The 20,731-nt window shown below is 32.9% G+C and overlaps 1 protein-coding gene across 7 annotated transcripts in view; it reads right to left on the bottom strand.

Moving 5' to 3' along the window:
• Positions 1–12,376, bottom strand: part of LOC111706976 (mitogen-activated protein kinase-binding protein 1) — a 51,804-nt gene extending 39,428 nt beyond the window's left edge. For all 7 annotated transcript variants that reach the window (XM_023479940.1, XM_023479945.1, XM_023479943.1 and 4 more), the window contains exons 1-5: positions 12,291–12,376; positions 3,641–3,755; positions 2,187–2,308; positions 2,047–2,116; positions 1,539–1,647 (exon numbers count right to left, since the gene is read on the bottom strand). In XM_023479940.1, coding sequence (XP_023335708.1) covers positions 1,539–1,647; positions 2,047–2,116; positions 2,187–2,303 — 296 coding nt within the window. In that variant the 5' untranslated portion in view covers positions 2,304–2,308; positions 3,641–3,755; positions 12,291–12,376. The remainder of the gene's footprint in view (positions 1–1,538; positions 1,648–2,046; positions 2,117–2,186; positions 2,309–3,640; positions 3,756–12,290) is intronic.
• Positions 12,377–20,731: the final 8,355 nt, after the last annotated feature.

A 20,731-nucleotide genomic window follows, 5' to 3' on the forward strand; every position in this document is an offset into this window, starting at 1 on the left:
GAGAAGTAGGGTTTTAGCGTTAAAAATGATGGGTAGGGCAACGAGGGGAGGAAGGCCAACTGCAACAATTTCTAGTCTGAGCCACATTCTCCTCATTTTTTCGTAAGAGCCACCTCAAAATCCTAGTCCTTCCAATAATATCTTTTTTGAAAGTCCAACCCTTGCAGACAAAAATCTGGCCATGTTAGGGAAAAAATAATACATTAAATTTTACCTGACAAACTTTAAAAATGTGAAAACATAAATATCCTTTGTAAACTATGTTCTACAAATAAGCATCTCTATCAATGGGTAAGAACGAGAATTTTGAGGTATGTCGGACGAGAAAATGAGGAGTATGTGGCTCGGACGAGAAATTGTAGTGGCAGACCTGCCTCCACTTGAGCAGCAAACTGCTGAAAGAATGAGCTTCAGTATTGCCGCAACACATTCTGACCACTATTATGGCGACAATCTTCGCTGATATTCTTCTACTTCTTTAAATAAAAATTTTAAATTTGGATTACAGATAAAAATACTGTTTGAATTCATAGGGTTGTCATGAGTAAATTGTAGCAAATGATTTAAATAATTTAAATTCCACATTATCATCTACTTGGATAAATTCTTGTGACAGGCAATAGTGATTTAGTACGAGATCAATAAAGGGGATGGTGGAGTTGGCACATTTGATGTAGGGGGGGGGGGGGTGGCCCTGCCTTCATTTTTGGTTCAAATCTTCCAATTTTTTGGATGCACGCCTAATTAGGGTTCGAAATTCCTATAATAAAATCAAATTGAACTTTAATGACCTCTAATGACCTCTAATGACCTCTAATGCCCTCCACAAATAGAAAATATTTCAACTATGGCTTAATGCACATCAANAAAAAAAAAAAATAAATAAAAAAGATAGTGGAAGACCCCCAATGTGGTTTTATATGGTTGGATATTGAATGATTAAAGACAACGTTCAAGAAAATCCATTGATATACTTATAAATTATAAAAATTCGGCATTACACAGGCAGAAGAGATTTTACCTTAAATAAAGTTTGACATCATTCTCATGGATTTAAAGGTTCAAACATGATACAACTTTGCAATATTTTAGTCTAACCGTGTCTAATGTGGTATGGCTTCACGTCGCCGGATTTTCAAAAAATATTTTTATTTGAAAGAGCCGGACACTAAAAATATAATAATGAAGACGAATATTTCGAGGTGGCTCGGACGAGAAAATGAGAAGAATGTGGCTTGGACTAGAAAATTTTTTTTATCAAAACTCTAACACTTCCCACTCTCAGCGAACCTTTTGCATCATTTAATTCAAATTTTAAATGCAATAGATTTATGATCTAGAATTCATCTTCCTTCAAGCATTATCGTTATTTTATACTTCTGCATGAAATATATGTAAAATAAGCGACCCCCCCCCCTCAACCGTGCAGTGGGGAAAGAAATAAAGCTTGAGGGGAAGAGATGAAAATGAACAGAAAATGGTCGATTAGAAAAAAACAATGTTTTCGGGTGCGGCAAAAAGACCGCGCAAAGACTTACCATCCAACAGCTGTAATCGTCTTCCTTCCAGGATTCCCAACATGGGTCTGTTTATTTTTCCGAGGGTTAAACAGTACAACAGTACATCCTGCAGGGTACGCTACCAAACCTAAAATATTAGTCATTTTTAATTGTTTTCCAGTTCTTAATCTAGACATGTGATTTTATTCCTCAGCTAATTTACATAGAGAAGGTACTGTGGCGAGGCTAGTTTAGATACATAAAGATAGTGCTGTGACGAGGCTTATTTACCTAAAAATATTGCTGTGGCGAGGCTAGTTTGCCTGAAGGAGGTGCTGTGGCGAGATTAATTTAACTTAAGATGGTGCGGTGGCGAGGCTCATTTACCTGAAGATGGTGCTGTGGCGAGGCTGTTTTACCCGAAGATGGTGCTGTGGCGAGGCTAATTTACCGGAAAATGGTGCTTTGGCGAAACTAATTTACCTGAAGATGGTGCTGTGGCGAGGCTCATTTACCTTAAGATGGTGCTGTGGCGAGGATAATTTACCTGAAGATGGTGCTGTGGCGAGGCTGGCATTACTGGAAACAGTAAGGCCTAGAACTCGTTCTAATTTGACCTGAAAGTTGATAAATCATTATTTAAAATCCCTTCTCTAAATATAAATTAATTTATGATTAATAAATCACCTGATTTTTACTACTCTCCTTCTCTTCCTTTCTCCTTTTAAGTGTTCTGAGTCTCCTAACTACTGGAGCTCCCCCACCGCCTGGGGGACCTACAGTACCCCCTGTACTACCCTCCATACCTCCTACAATATAAAGGATCAGAATACAGGAGCTCCCCTCCGCCTGGGGGACCTACAGTACCCCTGTACTACCCTCCATACCTCCTACAATATATAGGATCAGAATACAGGAGCTCCCCCACCACCTGGGGGAACTACAGTACCCCCTGTACTACCCTCCATACCTCCTACAATATATAGGATCAGAATACAAAAACTAAATGAACGAATGTTTTATCTCCATCTTGTCGAACAAAAAATATCTTGAAAAAATAGATTATTGCGTCATTTTATTTGTTATTTAAAATAAATGACTTCTATGTTTTTGCTGAATTCGATTTTTATGAGGGAGGGGGGATAAATGATAAATAAAAGCTTTGATATAAAAAACCACCGAGATGACAAATGAATTAAATTAACTAAATTCATTCAATTAACTACTGACAGAAACCAGAATCATTTGACTCAGAGAACATGAAAAAATTTAAATATTCAAATAATACTTAGTAATGCATGCACTTCTCAACACCTACGGTACATTAATTGTTATAAAACATGTTTGATTAGTTTAACATTTATCTCAGAATTCAATAATTATCTCCCTAACCTATAGTTTGATAATTATTTAGTTCCCTTCTACTTGAAGTGCATCTTATCCCCCCCCCCCCCTCCTGGCACACCAACCCACTCTCGCCCTCCCGTCATTAATTTTTTTGGAGGAATTGGGGGCTTAAGAGATGATAATAAGTGAAAAGCATGAACCATATTCGGAGCAATGTAAATTGAAAAGTAAAAAGGGAACTAATTCTAGTGAACATGCTCGTCGGAAACTGGTCTTGAAGGGTTAGGATTAAATTTCCCAATCAAGGGGAACTCCTGGAGGGTCATTTCCCCACCCTGGAGAAGAAGGGATTTTTTCTTACCCTTAAAAAAAACCTAAAGGGAAAGAGAATTGTAGCCCCCTCTGGTAAACATTAAAGGGACTGTAAGCGTATTTTAAGGATGGCAATGCCCTGTAAATAACGGAACCCTTAAAACTTAAATCTGATCAAGTATAAATTAGATATCAATATTTTTGTTCCCTTGACCCGTTAATTTTCATTTGTGGTTTCTCTGCGAAAGTGACTTGCGCATTTCTTGATTATAAAAAGCAATCGAGAAATTATCTGAATGGACACTGTTCAAGTCAGAAAAACGACAATGTCTTCCACATTTTTGGATCAGATAACACTTTCAAGGATAACGTTGTAAATCGGACATTGCCATCTTAGCTTGGAGGGTCACTTGAAATTACGCTTACTTTCCCTTTAATAATGATATGGTCCCCCCCTCCCTTATGGAAAAGATCAAACTCACCTTATCATTTCCTACAGGACAAACAGTGCCTATATATATGCACCCAACTTCGTTTCGATTAATTAAATAATCGATCTAGGTATTGATCTATCACTACTCACACGACAGCTCTTATCTGAAAGCAAATACGAGTTTTAATGTTGACATCTATTCCAAATGTCTGATAAGCTTAAGCTAATTAAAGACTAATTATTTAAAGATTATACAAATCAATTACCAAATAAATCTTAACACTCAGAGACCATATATAGCACTGGAATAAATTAAAAACATTAAATTAAAAAGGTTTAGTTTGAGCGCTTTAAATACACAGGGAGAAATCAGAGAATTAAACGGAATGTATTTAACCCTCTTTCTTTCATTCGGGGTTCCCTGCAGTTGTGTTGATTTTTTTCTACGCCAAATCATTTCATATAACATTTAAAGACTAAGTTTTTAGAATTTAACCTTTTTGTTGTTAATTAATTGTTAAACAAAAAAAGTGTTATCACTAAAGTGTTAAACTGCAGAGCGCTGTAAGTGGCCATTTTAAATAATTCTCAAATGTTGGCGGATTTTTCTATTTAAATTGGCGAATTTTGAAAAATATTGATTGCCAACATTTTTTCCTTTGACGTTTATTGGACACAAACAAACAAATAAACACCCAGACAAACAAACAAATAACCCCTTTGTTCTATACATTAATATTTGAAATCAACAATAAATATTCATTAAAATCATGAAAACAATGGTTAAATTATCAAGAAAATTCTTGAAATAAATCAATGTTTTCAAATTCCCTTTGTGTTGAACATATGTGAAGTGTAATCAGAGGTTGTTAATAAGTCAGAATGTATAATGCATGTACACTGTAACACTGTAACACTGTAACAATGTAACACTGTATATGCATTATTAATAGAATAAAACTTCAAATATAATTATAAACTGATGAAAGACTAAGTAAAGAACTCTCTAAGGTCTGTGAACAATGATAAACTGATATAAGACTAAGTAAAGGACCCGCTAAGGTCTGTGTATACTGATTAACTGATAAAAGACTGAGTAAAGGACTCGTTAAGATCTGTGTAACTGATAAACTGATGAAAGACTAAGTAAAGAACTCGCTAAGGTCTGTGTATACTGATAAACTGATAAAAGACTAAGTAAAGGAACCGCTACGCGCTAAGGTCTGTGAACAATGATAAACGGATGAAAGACTTAGTAACGTATCCGCTAGGTCTGTGTATACTAATAAACGTATAAAAGACTGAGTAAAGGACTCGTTAAGATCTGTGTAAACTGATAAACTGATGAAAGACTAAGTAAAGAACTCTCTAAGGTCTGTGAACAATGATAAACTGATGAAAGACTAAGAAAAGTACTCGCTAAGGTCTGTGTATACTGATTAACTGATAAAAGACTAAGTAAAGGAACCGCTACGCGCTAAGGTCTGTGTAAACTGATAAACTAATGAAAGACTAATTAAGTGAAGGGCCCGGTAAGGTCTGTGTACACTGATAAACTAATGAAAGACAAATTAAGTAAAGGACCCGGTAAGGTCTGTGTAAACTGATAAACTGATGAAAGACTAATTATGTAAAGGACCCGCTAGGGTCTATGTATACTGATTAACTGATAAAAAAAAATAAGTAAAGGACCCGCTGAAGCCTGTGTAAACTGATAAACTGCTTATCAGTTAAAAACTAATTAAATGTTGTAAAAACTGTTTCAATGAATGCAAAATAAAGATAGCCCTTGAGGCGCAATTAGATAAACGNGGGATAAACGCGCAAGATAAATCCTACAAAAAAGATAACTTGAACAGGAACTATGCTAGACATATATCCTAAACAGGAACTATACTAGACATATATCCTAAACAGTAAACAGTAAATATACCAGACATATACCATGTACAGGAACACTACTAGACATATATCATGAACAGGAACTATATTAGACATAAACCATGCACAGGAACATTATACTAGACATATATCATTAACAGGAACTATACTAGACATATAACATGAACAGGAAAAATACAAGAAATATATCATGAACAGGAACACTATAAAGACATTTATTTTATGAACATGAACTATACTAGACATTTGCCATTCAGGAACTAAACATTCATCATGAACAGGAACTAAACTTTAAATATATCATGAACAGGGACTAAACTAGACAAATATCATTAACAGAAACTAACTGTACAGATACCATGAACAGGACCTATACTATACATATATCATGAACACTATACATAGATCAAGAACAGGAACTATACTATGCACATTTAATGAACCGGAACACTATACTAGACATATACCATGAACAGGAACTTTACTAGACCTATATCATGAACAGGAACAATACTAGACATATACCACGCACAGGAACAATATAATAAACAGATATCATGAACAGGAACTATCATAGACATATACCATGCACATGAACAATATACTAAACAGATATCATGAACAGGAACTATACTAGACATATAACATGCACAGGAACGAACACAATTCTAGACATATATCATAAACAGGAACTACACTATGCATATATCATAAACAGGAACAATATACTAGACATATATCATGAACAGGAACACTATACTATACATATATCATGAACAGGAGCTTTACTAGACCTATATCATGAGCAGGAACTATACTAGACATATACCACGCACAGGAACAATATACTAAACAGATATCATGAACAGGAACTATCCTAGACATATACCATGCACAGGAACAATATACTAAACAGATATCATGAACAGGAACTATACTAGACATATACCATGCACACTGCACAGGAACGAACACAATTCTAGACATATATCATGAACAGGAACTACACTATGCATATATCATGAACAGGAACACTATACTAGACATATATCATGAACAGGAACATTATACTAGACATATATCATGAACAGGAACTTTACTAGACCTATATCATGAACAGGAACTACACTATGCATATATCATGAACAGGAACACTATACTAGACATACATCATGAACAGAAACACTATACTAGACATATATCATGAACAGTACACTTTATTAGACATATATCATGAACAGGAACATTATACTAGACATATATCATGAACAGGAGTTATACTACACATATATCATGAACAGGAACACTATACTACACATATATCATGAACAGGAACACTTTACTAGACATATATCATGAACAGGAACTATACTACACATATATCATGAACAGAAACTATGCTACACATATATCATGAACAGGAACTATACTACACATATATCATGAACAGGAACTATACTACATATATATCAGGGTATGTCCTAGAGAACGATCTTTGGACCTCCCCCCGGCCCCTCCCTTCTATCAATTTTGTACATGACCACTTATTTTCAGCAAATTTATTATTATTTATTTTTTATTATTTAGGGTTAGGTTAGGTTAAGACAGGGAGCGGGGGGGGGTCCAAAAATCGTATACTAGGAATTACCCATGCATTATGAACAGTACACAATACTAGACATATATCATGAACAGAAACTATATCAGACCTATGTCATTAACAGGAACTATACCAGACATATATCATTAACAGAACGGAACATGAACACTATACTAGACATTCATCATGAATAAGAATTATTACTAGACATGCATCCTTAACAGGAACTATACTAGACATATGAACAGGAGGCATACCAGACATATATCATGAACAGGAACACTATTATAGACATACATCTTGAACAAGAACTATACTAGACCTATATCATGAACAGGAACTATACTATGACGTATAACATGAACAGGAAAACTAAACAAGACACAAAAAACTATAAAACAATATTTAATCAAATTTTACTAATTAAATAAATAAACGTCGTTATAGGTTGGTACATATATATGATCCCTGAAGTTAAATGACACCATATCCAGTCTTAAATAAAGTTTATTTTCTTGCAATTCGTGATTTAAACATGTTTAAACCATAATTACAAAAGAATTAGTCACTTCACTTTTAAAAGAACAGTGTAGAAAGTGTACACTCTACTACACAAGACAATGAGATAGATAGATAGAAAAGCAGGTAGTAAAAATGGTTTTCTCACGAAACCTCGCAATGAGCTTAATCAAATTATTTTATTTTAAGAATTTTAAGATATTTTATATATTTTAAGATATCGTGAACATAAAAGGATTGAGGAGGGGATGTCCCCACTGAAAAATAAGGGGGACTACCCCCCCACTGGAAAATTAGGGAAAAAACAAGGACAGGGGCCTCTGGTCTCGAGCACAATTTTACACTTCTCCATGCAGTTTTTAAAGAAATCGATTTTTTCACCAAACTACAGGATTGGATATACAATATACAGGGTTATACAACATACAGGGTTACCCACAAATATATAAAGACTGTAAAGACGACCTGAAACTCTTTAAATGTGGCGTTTCCATGGTTAAATTAAGTACTCTGTTGTGAATATGGTCTAATTATGGCTTATTAATGACTGGGCAAAGAAAGAAACAAGTTTACAGTTGCAGGGAATCATGAATAAAGAAAAACAACCAGTGTTAATTCCGTACAGTCGTTTATAAAGTCTCATCCTTTTTGAGTAACCCTGCACCACAACTGGTTTCCTTGAATTTAGTTTTCTGTCACGAACAAAGTTCTTAAATGGTAAACTTATTGATTTCGCAAAAAAAAAAATTTACATATAAAAGAAACATTAAGACTGAATAAATTCCTCTCTGCGTCTGCAGTTCGGACAGTCGTCTCTGAAGTCATATCCTTTATGTGTAACCCTGTAACATACAATACAATGTATATTATAATGGGTTACCAACACAAGATTAGACTGCAAAGACGACAGAAAACTCTTAAAATATGACAATTCTAAGTTGAAATATAGCCCCTCCCCCTTTGCCTAAAATATAGTATGTTCACGGCTTGTTCAATGATATGGCAAAAAAAGATAAAAGTTTACAGTTGCAGGGAATTATAAATATAAACATACAGATAGAATAAGTTCACTACAGTCGTCTTTGAAGCCTCATCCTTTGTGCGTAACCCTGTATAATATACATGGTAGCTGTGAAGCTTAGTCCGCGGTTGATTAATGTGACTAATCTATGTTTGCTCCAGGCTTCAAGTTAAAAGTGAGTATATAAGAGAAGAAGTTTTGAAGGTTTTATATTCTTCAGTTTTCCCAGGGATTTAATCATTCTACACTTCTTATACAGACACTGGACACTGGACACTGACAGTGACAGTGAACACACGGACTAACAATTTTTCACTTTTAGACGTCTTTTCTCCGTCCTAACCCCCCCCCCCCCCCCTCTACTTTCTTCCAGACATTCCACTCTTCCCTTTTCATCCTTCTAAAATTTTTTTTATTCTGAGGAATGGGAGCTCACCAGTCAGCGTCCATTAAGGCCTAAAAATCCCCTGAAACCCAAAGATTTTATACTGATCCTGGAGTTAGGCTAAGCCCCCATAGCCCCCCCCCCCACATTATGTGCACGCCCTTGCTCACAATTGCATTTTCTCATAATATTCTTAATATTTGTTATTTGTTTTATATACAGGGTGTCCCACGAAACATGACAATAGCAAGACGACTTGAAAGTCGTCTTTGATATTTCAATTTATTTGTGACATTTAGTCTTCTATCTACTTTAACATGTATGATTCTTGAAACAATTATCACATAATTCCTCTAGCCCTGGGATTTCCAAAAATTGGTCTGCGTTTTTTGTGCTTTCAATATTTACCGGAGATATAAAGAATTTGGTTCAGATTTCAATTTTGTAAAATAAAAGCAAAATTGTCGAAATCTAAATGAAATTGTTCATATCTCGGGCAATATTGAAAGCACAAAAATGCAGACCACATTTCGGAAATGGCAGGACTAGGGGAATTTTGTGATTATTATCTCTAGAAATTTACTTCTAAAATTAGGTTGACAAATAAACGCAGCAAATTATATCAAAAATCAAGACGACATTCAAGGCCTCTTGCATACTGTCATGTTTCGTGGGACACCCTGTACAAAATATATATAATAAGATTGAAATATTAACTATATTTGAATGTATCGAAAAATAATCGATGATTTTCGGTTGTAATATCTGAATGATTTGTTTGAAATTAAATTGATTTTTAAGATCCGAGTTGTATATTGAAATTTTCTGAATTTGTATGGACGCTACATTCTTCAGCATGAGTCGTTTTTAACAATTTTCTCCTTATAGACTATGGGTTTCCAGCGAACGAAACATTTCGCAAAAAAATTTCGCATTTTTTCGCGAAAATAAATGAAGCGAAAACGAAGTGAAATTTCGCGAAATGCGAAAATTTTCTGAAAACCATAAGTTCTAGCTGCAACAATTAATTGCTCAAAAGAACTTGTGGAATTCTCTGCTTTGAAATTAGTCTTGTATTCTAAAACTTTTGCCTTTTTGGTGAATTTTTGCAACTTTTTCACTAAAATTTTGCATTTGTTGTTAAAAGTTCTGTATTTTTCGCGAAATTTCCTTCTTTTATTTTGCAAAACTTCTATTTTTTTCGCGAAGTTTTCGCCTTTTTTCGCGAAACAGCTTGAAGCAAAATTTCGCAAAAATGAAGCGAAAAGGTCGTGAAAAAAAAATTTCGCGAAAACGCTTTAGCCTTTTCGCTAGAAACACTTTTTATAGACCCAACAGATAGAAGTAAGATTACAAATACAAAATTCTATAGTCAATATATTTAAAGAAATAAATCGAAAACTAAGAATTAAAATATTAAAGTATTTTACGTAATATATAGAGGTAAGACTAAATAAAAAGTCTAAATTATACTTTAGATTGAAGTTTGAACTATTTGAACTAGAATTAGAAAGAACTCGATATTTTCCTTTTATTCAGTGTATTATTATTCATCAGATTTTGGGTTTGTGGTTACTCACGTAGTAACACGCTAGCTATTCGCTAAAGGGACCATTGATATTGAAAAATATTGTATGTCATTTATATTATTGTAAAATTGATTTCAAATTAAAATATATTTGAGAAAAAGATGTTTTTAACGAAATGCCATGCAAAAAGTCTTTAATATCCAATATAATATATGGAAGAAGACATTCAAAACGAATCAACAACAGTCATATTTCGTGGGACCCCCATGTGCGTATAGGCAGGCTCTCTGCTGTTCCAAATATGTGCTTGCCAGTCGGATCGCTTCACGTACGAGAGTGCTAGAGCGTCGGGAAACCCGTCGGTCGCATGGTGCAATTTAAACTTAAGTAGTAACACGCTATTTGCACTTAAAAGGACCTTTGTGATTTCAAGTTACCCTTTATTTATTTATCAGTTACATCACCGATTTAAAATGGTAAAACCTTTATCTGAGAAACAATAAGTAAGATATCTTGAAAAGAAATAAAGTTCTCTGTAATAAAAATCCTCACGCTGCACTTTCAAAAGAAACTTCGAAAATGAACATTATTAACTTCTAAAAAATCTAATTTTTGCTCCGAAAAAAAGTTTAAAGGGGCACTATACTTAGCATGGCAAAATCAGAGGTTTATTTTTTATCGAAGGGGCATTCAATAGTACGACGATTGTCTCTATAACATTGTCCTCCATTGTTTTCTCAATAAACGTAAGAATCTTAGACATGGTCTTAAAACAAAGCATAAGTATATGAATGAGAAGGTATTGTTCTGCTAGGTGTAAAAATATACAAACTTGAAATTATAATCAACTTAACAACATATTTTCCCACAGTTAATACTTAAATTTTCCAATTCGTAGTTAGAACAAGGCAATAATTAAGTAAATAAATCGTAATTGATCAATAGAATAAAACAAGAAACGAATTAAAGAAACTTAAATTATGTTTATTCATTATTACTTTTTGCCTCTCCACTTTTCAATATGTATCCCTCTGTATTTCCCTGATGTATCCCCCTGTATCCCCCTGTATCCTCCGTATCCTCCTGTATCCTCCTGTATCCCCCTGTATGCCCCTGTATCCCTCTGTATCCCTCTGTATCCCCCTGTATCCCCATGTATCCCTCTGTATCCCCCTGTATCCCCCTGTATCCCCATGTATCCCCCTGTATCCTCATATATCCCTCTGTATCCTCCTGTATCCCCTGGTATCCTCCTGTATCCTCCTGTATCCTCCTGTATCCCCCTGTATCCCCTGTATCCCCCTGTATCCCCTGTATCCCCTGTATCCCCCTGTATCCCCCTGTCTGTATCCCGGATATATACTACGACAAATCTATTTCAATGTATTGGACTGCACTTTGTACAAAGGACGAAGTTGCAAATAGTCTGAATCACGACCTTATCAAATCAATTCATGGCAGAAACCCTGGAATTTCAAGAGCTTCGCACCTCAAACCTCAACCCTCAACCTCAACCTCAACCTCAACCTCAACAAGATGAAATTTTGCGTCTGAATCTTTAAGACACGCATCATGTTTTAATAGTTCCTGAACAATAGATTGTTTAAAAACTTTAATTACGTCTACGTGAATCCTTCACAAATCATAAAAATTACGTACTTTCTCTAAATATGAAAAGTTTTATGTCAGAAAATGTTGAAATCCGGATACAACATAATATATTTTATTATTAAAAATGCTTACCTCTCACATCAATCCAGAAAAAAATGTTTAACTCTTAAGATCTTCTACACTCTATTCAACCATTTTTGCATTTTCCTGGAATAGAAAAATATCATAGATTTCCAAAAATTATTTTCCGGATTTTCTTTTACACTCGTTCTTTAAACTGTCTTTTTTTCTCTTCAATTCTTTTTTATCTTTCTATATTTTTATTTAGGTTTTTTCCTGCACCTCTGGGTTTTTTTTCATCCTGTAGCCATTAAACAAACACACAATCCAGCAATGAACCAGCATGAAAAGTTAAATATAAATAACAAATACTTATAAAAAATGCGCATTTATTACGTTTTTAAAGTCCATAATATGCTCTTAATGAATTTAAACTTCCTCTATGTTCTTTGAAAAAAATATACAAATGCGTATTGCGTAATTGCTCGTGTTGTTTTGTACTGTGTACGTATGACGCTTTAATTGTTTGCGTATTTGTAAAGAATGACGGGAAAACCAGAAGTTGGTTTTCTCTAAATATTTGTGGTTTACAGCCTACAGATTAAAGAGATCTAAATACAGATCTGCAGATTTAGCTTTTCACGCTGGAGAGATGAAACGGTTGCAGTTTTCACGCTGGATAGATAAAACAGTTGCAGTTTACATAGTTAACATATCATAGAGAGCCCATTTCGTACATAATCATTTAATTTCATTCTTTACAGATGCATTTTTTTTAAAGACAGTTTTATCATAAGATCCAATTAACTATTTTTCTAAATCTATTTATCTATAGCAATCTATTTATCTATGTAAATGTATGTATCTCTCTATCTATCTTTTATCTTCAAATACGCGTCTATCAATACATCTATAGCAATCTATTTATCTATTTAAATGTATGTAACTCTCTATTTATCTTTTATCTTCAAATACGTTTATCAATACATCTATAGCAATCTATTTATCTATGTAAATGTATGTATCTCTCTATCTATCTTTTATCTTCAAATACGCGTCTATCAATACATCTATAGCAATCTATTTATCTATGTAAATGTATGTATTTCTCTATCTATCTTTTATCTTCAAATACCAATACATCGATTTGTGACGTTCATGACATAATTGAGTCAAGGAACATCAGATAAAAAGGTTTTAAATCTGTTAAGAAAACGTGATACTATAATCAAATTGTGAAAAACAGGAAAAGCTAGACTTATATGTTGATAAAGAAGGAAATAGACGTGAACCAAACATCAAACTAATGAGCCGTTCATTCATTGAAAATAATATTAAAGGGACTGTACGTGTAATTTCAAGTGACCCTCCATGCAAAGATGGCAACGGTACCCTTGAAAGCTTTGTTTGATCCAGTATGAATTATATATCAACGTTTTTGATTCTTTGAACTGCTTATTTTAATTTGCGGTTTCTCTGCAAAAGTGACTTGCGCATTTCTTGTTTACAAGAAGCAACGGAGAAACTCAGAGAAATAAACACACGTACTTCTCGAGTCAGAAAAACGATAGTATCCCACACATTTGATTAGATTAAGGTATTACAGGTATACCGTTGCTTGGAGGATCACTTGAAATTACGCTTACAGTCCCTTTAAAGCAACATTTTAAATACTCCAATTTATATATACGACCGTGGCGGCTTGTATAAATTTACAGGGCCCAAGACCGAAGGCTACTGCCTGAAAACATGCATTGCAAAAAAGATTTGCCTGAAATGGCCTAGGTTTGTATGTGCATGCAGAATAATAAACAGAAAGAGTGGATAATCAAGGCTATCAGGATTTTATTGTCGGAAATTAAGGATAATTATAATATATTGCAACATCATTTTGCTTAATTTAATCAAAAACATGAAAACGGCTAAACCGATTGGGGTGAATCTTCTTTTCTAACTTTAAACGTTTCAAAGTTTATGATAAAAATGTCCTTCTGTAAAGTAACTGACCATAATCTGATTAATTAATTAATTAATTAATGTTGAAAAAACGTCATTTTTACGACTTGAAAAGTTGTTAATTATCATAATTTCTCATTTGTTTCTTGAACAATGAATCCGCAAGTCACATTTCTAGAAAATGAAAATAAAACAGTTTTAAAAAAAAATCAAAACATGGATTGCTCATTATTCATACTTTATGAAACAAAGCTAATAGGGGTACCCTTGTACCTTTAGGGCCGGGTACCCTTGTGGATCGGAAATGCCCACTATAGTTTAAGAAAATATTTCCATTTACTGTTATAGCCCCGATATAAGGATTTATAACTCTTATTGGATGATAAGATATAGATAGAAAGATAGATGTTACCGCCATACAATTTCTATTGGTTTAGAATAGACAACAAACACATGACTGAACCCTGATTGAATCAGGGGCTAATGGACTCGGCATACAGGAGTGACCCCTGGTTGGTAACTTATAAACACATTTTTTATTTATTTTTGTTCAAAGAATTCTCACTAGCAATGCCACAAAAGCCAAAATTAGTACAGTGGTCAACGTTTGTATCAATACACTTTTCTATCTAAGTCTTTTTTTATTATTTTCTTAAAATTACAGTGTACAAGTAAACAAGAAGAAGTTGTTAATTGACAGTTTCTCCTTGTTTCTATCTTTATATGTATCCACTATCCATGCTGTTGAAAGATTGGTAGAAATCATAATTTAAATAGAAATTCGTCTTTATTGTATTAATATATGACGATGACTGTGTTAAAAACAGAAACGTAAAGCCTAAAAATCTTCAAATGCGGTAAAAGATAGATTATTTGCACAAATTGTTCAATAGAATTAAAATCTTATTAGATTGAAAAGCCCGTCTATCATTGTTCGTTAAATAAACCTGTGCAGAGAGAAAAAATGTGCGTAGGCGAGAGAACAGATTTGCGTAGGATCACTGGATGACCGTGGGCCTTTGTGCGTAAATTTACTTTGTTCCAAAACAATAAACTTTGAACTTAATTTTAGGAAAGTGTAAAAACATTTTTTAATCAAAAAAGAAATTAAATTAAATATTCTTTTTATGAAAAACTAAAAAAGGAAAATAATTTATTATAAAATTTCTATTTTTATGAATATATTTTTAAACAAATTTTTAAATGTTTTAAATCAAACAAATAGGTTTGCTAAGATGGGGAGGCCCTCAGGGTCTATCTTTATATTTGATATTATTGTGAACATTAGACTTCAAAATATTCATGTTTTCTTTGCCAAGTACACCCACTCCTCTTACACAACAACTAGAATATATAGACATATCTATCTATCTATCTATCTATCTATCTATCTATCTATCTATCTATCTATCTATCTATCTATCTATCTATCTATCTATCTATCTATCTATCTATCTATCTATCTATCTATCTATCTATCTATCTATCTATCTATCTATCTATCTATCTATCTATCTATCTATCTATCTATCTATCTATCTATCTATCTATCTATCTATCTATCTATCTATCTATCTATCTATCTATCTATCTATCTATCTATCTATCTATCTATCTATCTATCTATCTATCTATCTATCTATCTATCTATCTATCTATCTATCTATCTATCTATCTATCTATCTATCTATCTATCTATCTATCTATCTATCTATCTATCTATCTATCTATCTATCTATCTATCTATCTATCTATCTATCTATCTATCTATCTATCTATCTATCTATCTATCTATCTATCTATCTATCTATCTATCTATCTATCTATCTATCTATCTATCTATCTATCTATCTATCTATCTATCTATCTATCTATCTATCTATCTATCTATCTATCTATCTATCTATCTATCTATCTATCTATCTATCTATCTATCTATCTATCTATCTATCTATCTATCTATCTATCTATCTATCTATCTATCTATCTATCTATCTATCTATCTATCTATCTATCTATCTATCTATCTATCNTATACATATTTCTAAATACTTGGGACATAAAATGTCGTCATCCAACTATGAGTTTGGTCCACTTTAGTATTTATTCACTTTGGCCTTTTATGCCTTAATGTTACCCGAGATATTAAGAATTTTGATTAGATTTCAAAAATGTTCAATAAAATCTACGGTAATATTAAGAACACAAAAAAAGGCAGACCACATTTTGGAAATACCAAGACTAGGGGTATTTTATTATTTTTGACTCTAGAATTAGGTTTATAAATTAATGCCACAAATTATTTAAATAAATCAAAGACGACCTTCAATTCGTATTGCTACTGTCAAGTTTCGTGGGACACATGTAGTAAACAATACATATACAGCAATATGCATGAATAGACAGACAATGTCAGCTTTGACAGGTAGAGATCTAATATTTAATATAGGTATCAATTTATAGCATTAATCAATGTTTATTGTTTATGCCTATTTTTGTATGATATATTACAAAATGTTTAATTATGTATCATTTAATACTTTACAGACAGTGCACAAATATGAAATATCTACATAATATAACAAGACATTCATATATATGTTGCCTATATAGCCAGCCAAACATCTGGACCGAATGGGCTTAACTTTTTTGTGGACACTCATGGGTGGCCGGGGGGTGTTATAGGCTAAAAATGAATTATAGTTTAAATTTTTTATTAAATTTTTTTCCACGGGCCACGCCGGGCCCTTCAGCAAGTATCTAATAAATCATTATAATTTTATATTAGCATATTAAATCCTTTTTTATCTAAAGGGACTGTAAACCAATAATTTCAAGGGACTCTTTATTAACGTCCGATTCACGCCGGTACCCTTGAAGTCTTATATAGTATGCATTAATTGATCAGTTATTCTTGTTTTTGTTTTTTGAAGAATGTTTATTTTCATTTGTGGTTTCTCTCTGTAAAAAAAATTAATTGCGAATTTCCATGCTTCAGAAATAATAGAGAGACATTATCAGAATTTAAAACTTTTGAGAAAAACTACGTTATCTTCCACATTATTGACCAGAGTCCGAATTTAATGAATTTAAGCCGCGTCTCAAATCCAGTTTCAATTGAACGCTGGCTTAAATATTGAAACAATAAATACAATTTTAAGTGAAACCAACCCATATTTGAGACGCGTCTCTAATTTAAGCCGTGGCTCAAATTCTTTAAATTCGACTTCAGATAAGGTTTTATGATAATATTTAAAATGCACATTCTATAATAATGTATAGATACTTTTATGAAAAATAAATCTGTTTCAGAAATGCTTACTTTTAACTTTTTAAGAGAATGCATAAAAATATGAAAACGCATACTTTTATTGAATTGCATTTATATGTTTAAGGGAACGCACAATATAGTATAATGTTATAAAAATGCATTATTTTATGAAATGCACCATACAAGGAATAAGGTTTGTTTTAGTGCTGTAATTTTGCATATTTAAAAGTACACTTTTGGAGTTGGGAAAACAGATCTAGAATTTTGGAGTTAAAGATTTGATAATCTCAGGGGAGGTTTGCTCTCCATCCAGGGGCAGCTTAGATTTGATAATCTCAGGGGAGGTTTGTTCTCCATCCAGGGGCAGCTAAGATTTGATAATCTCAGGGGAGGTTTGTTCTCCATCCAGGGACAGCTTAGATTTGATAATCTCAGGGGAGGTTTGTTCTCCATCCAGGGGCAGCTTAGATTTGATAATCTCAGGGAAGGTTTGTTCTCAATCCAGGGGTAGCTTAGATTTGTTAATCTCAGGGGAGGTTTGTTCTAAATCCAGGGGCAGCTTAGATTTGATAATCTCAGGGGAGGTTTGTTCTAAGAGATTTATAATTCTAGGAAAGGTTTGTTCTAAATCCAGGGGTAGCACTAGCTTAGATTTTACATTTTAGGAAAGGTTTGTTCTAAATCCAGGGGTAGCTTAGATTTATCATTTCAGGAAAGGTTTGTTCTTAACCCAGGACCAACTCAGTATTGATAATGGGCAAGATTAGTTTAAATAATTTAATGTAAAATATTAATTGGGGTTTTTGATTGTGGAAAATTTTGAATTTGTCATATAATGGATTATTTATGATCAACCAAGCTTATAAACTGAAACCTGAATTTGTGGTTTCATTTTCCCATGCATACGTAAATACTGCAGGCATCAATATTATAAACAGAGAGAAAAACAAAACATGCAGACGTGAAACTTAGATAATAAGACAAGTTTTAAACCTTAAATAACAAGCCTTTTTTTCTTAAACATTTTCGAATATGCTTTGATCATTAAAATTCGAGTTTTCATTATAATCTCGGGCTGGGCGGGGTTATTATTATCAATGTTTTTAGTTCTCATGCATCTTATCCAGGCGTCACGAAATCTCACAATTATAAAAACTCATTAGTTTGACGGATTTTCCGACATTTATAATTTTACAAGTATCAAATAGCAACCCCCCCCCCCTTCCCTTTAGAGAATAAATTATTTCCTTAGCTTTAAAACTATTTTAAGAAACTTTAGTATTGCGCATTGTGTAAGCTAAAATTTGTCAAGCGTGGCGATGATGCTGCCTACGTAAATTGTTCAAAGTCTACAGTATTCACCTTACTGTAAATTGCTATCTAACTACGGTATCTAACTAGCTAGACTTCTCACTATCTATCTAGCTAGCTATTTAAAACGAATTCTTACTTTTTATCTGGCTAGCCTTTCAATTAGACCTCTTTATATATTAGGGTAGCTATTCAAATAGACTTCTATCTATTAATATAACCAGCTATTCAAATAGATTTCTATCTATTATTATAGCCAGCTATTCAAATAAACTTTTAACTATTTACTAAGCTGGCAATTCAAATAGACATCTAACTATTTATCTAGCTAGTTATTTAAAAAGAATTCTTACTTTTTATCTTGCTATTCAATTAGACCTCTTTATATATTAGGGTAGCTATTCAAATAGACTTATATCTATTAATATAACCAGCTATTAAAATAGACTTCTAACTATTTACCTAACTGGCTATTCAAATAGACATCTAACTATTTATCTAGCTATACAAATTGACTTGTTACTATCTATATAGCAAGCTATTCAAGTAGATTTTTTAACTAATCATCTATTTAGCTGTTAAACTATTTGTCTCTCTAGCTATTAAAATAGACTTCTAACTATTTATCTAGCTAGTTATTCAAAAAGACGTCTATCTATATATTTAGCTAACTTTTTAAATCGATTTCGAACTATTTATCTAGCTAGCTATTCAAATATAATTCTAACTTTTTATATAGCTAGCTAATCAAATAGACTTGTTATTATTTATCCAGCTGGCTATTCAGGTAGACTTCGAACTATTTATCTAGCTAGCTATATAAATAGACTTTATATAAATAGACTTCTAATTATTTATCTAGCTAAATATTCAATTATACTTCTAACTATTTATATATCTAGATATTCAAGTAGACTTCTCGCCATCTATCTGTCTAGCTATTCAAATAGACTTGTTACTATTTATATATCTAGCTATTCACATAGACTTGTTACCGTTTATATATCTAGCTATTCAAATAGACTTGTTACTATTTATATATCTAGCTATTCAAATAGACTTGTTACTATTTATATATCTAGCTATTCAAATAGACTTGTTACTGTTTATATTGCTAGCTATTCAAGTAGAATTCTAACTAGTTGTCTAGATAGCTATTCAAATATAGTTATAATTATTTATCTAGCTCCTAGCTATCCTAATTGTCCTACCTTTCTATCTATCTACCCTCCTGCCTACCTACCTTCCTACCTACTTACCTTCCTACCAACCTTCCTGCTTACCAACCTACCTACTTACTATTCTACTTAAATCCGCCATATTCCTCCTTGAAACGTATATCTTCCTACCTTCCATACCTACCTATCTTCCTACCTGAAACCCCTTCCACCCTACCTCTAACCTACCAACCTACTATTAATGTTTATCATCTAACTACCAATCTGAATAAAGGTTCTGATCAGATGTTAAAATTAAACTCTCAACATATGTTCCAGACTATAAACCTAGACGCCTGGCTCTTCAATCTGCGTAATTATCTTCTTAAATATTCAACAACCAAGAGAGCGATAAACTTGGACTTAAACTTTTATATCTTTTATATTAAGTGCCGAGCTGGAATTTATGATTAAAGATGAAAAAATTGTTGCTTTTAAACGGGAGATAATCAAAACAACTTCAGCAGCTGTTTATGGTATATAACATATGATCGCATACGGTGAGAACTGTGAAAATGTGGAATAGGAAGACGACTTTTAGACTCAAGTTTTGACTTATTGAAAGGAATCAGTAATCAGGAGCATGTGTAAGAATCTTAATAAAAATTAGCAATCTCCAGAATTATTAAAGTTGGAGAACAAGATTTATGTAAGGGTTAGATTATATAGCAATATTAAACTATAATTCATTTCATCCTTATCTTCTTCGACATCTGTGAATTCTCCTTCCTTTGTAGCATCTATGCATGAAGGCATTA

Source organism: Eurytemora carolleeae, unplaced genomic scaffold (genome assembly GCF_000591075.1).
Source record: "Eurytemora carolleeae unplaced genomic scaffold, Eaff_2.0 scaffold143, whole genome shotgun sequence".
In the NCBI taxonomy this organism is placed as follows: Eukaryota; Metazoa; Arthropoda; class Copepoda; order Calanoida; family Temoridae; genus Eurytemora; species Eurytemora carolleeae.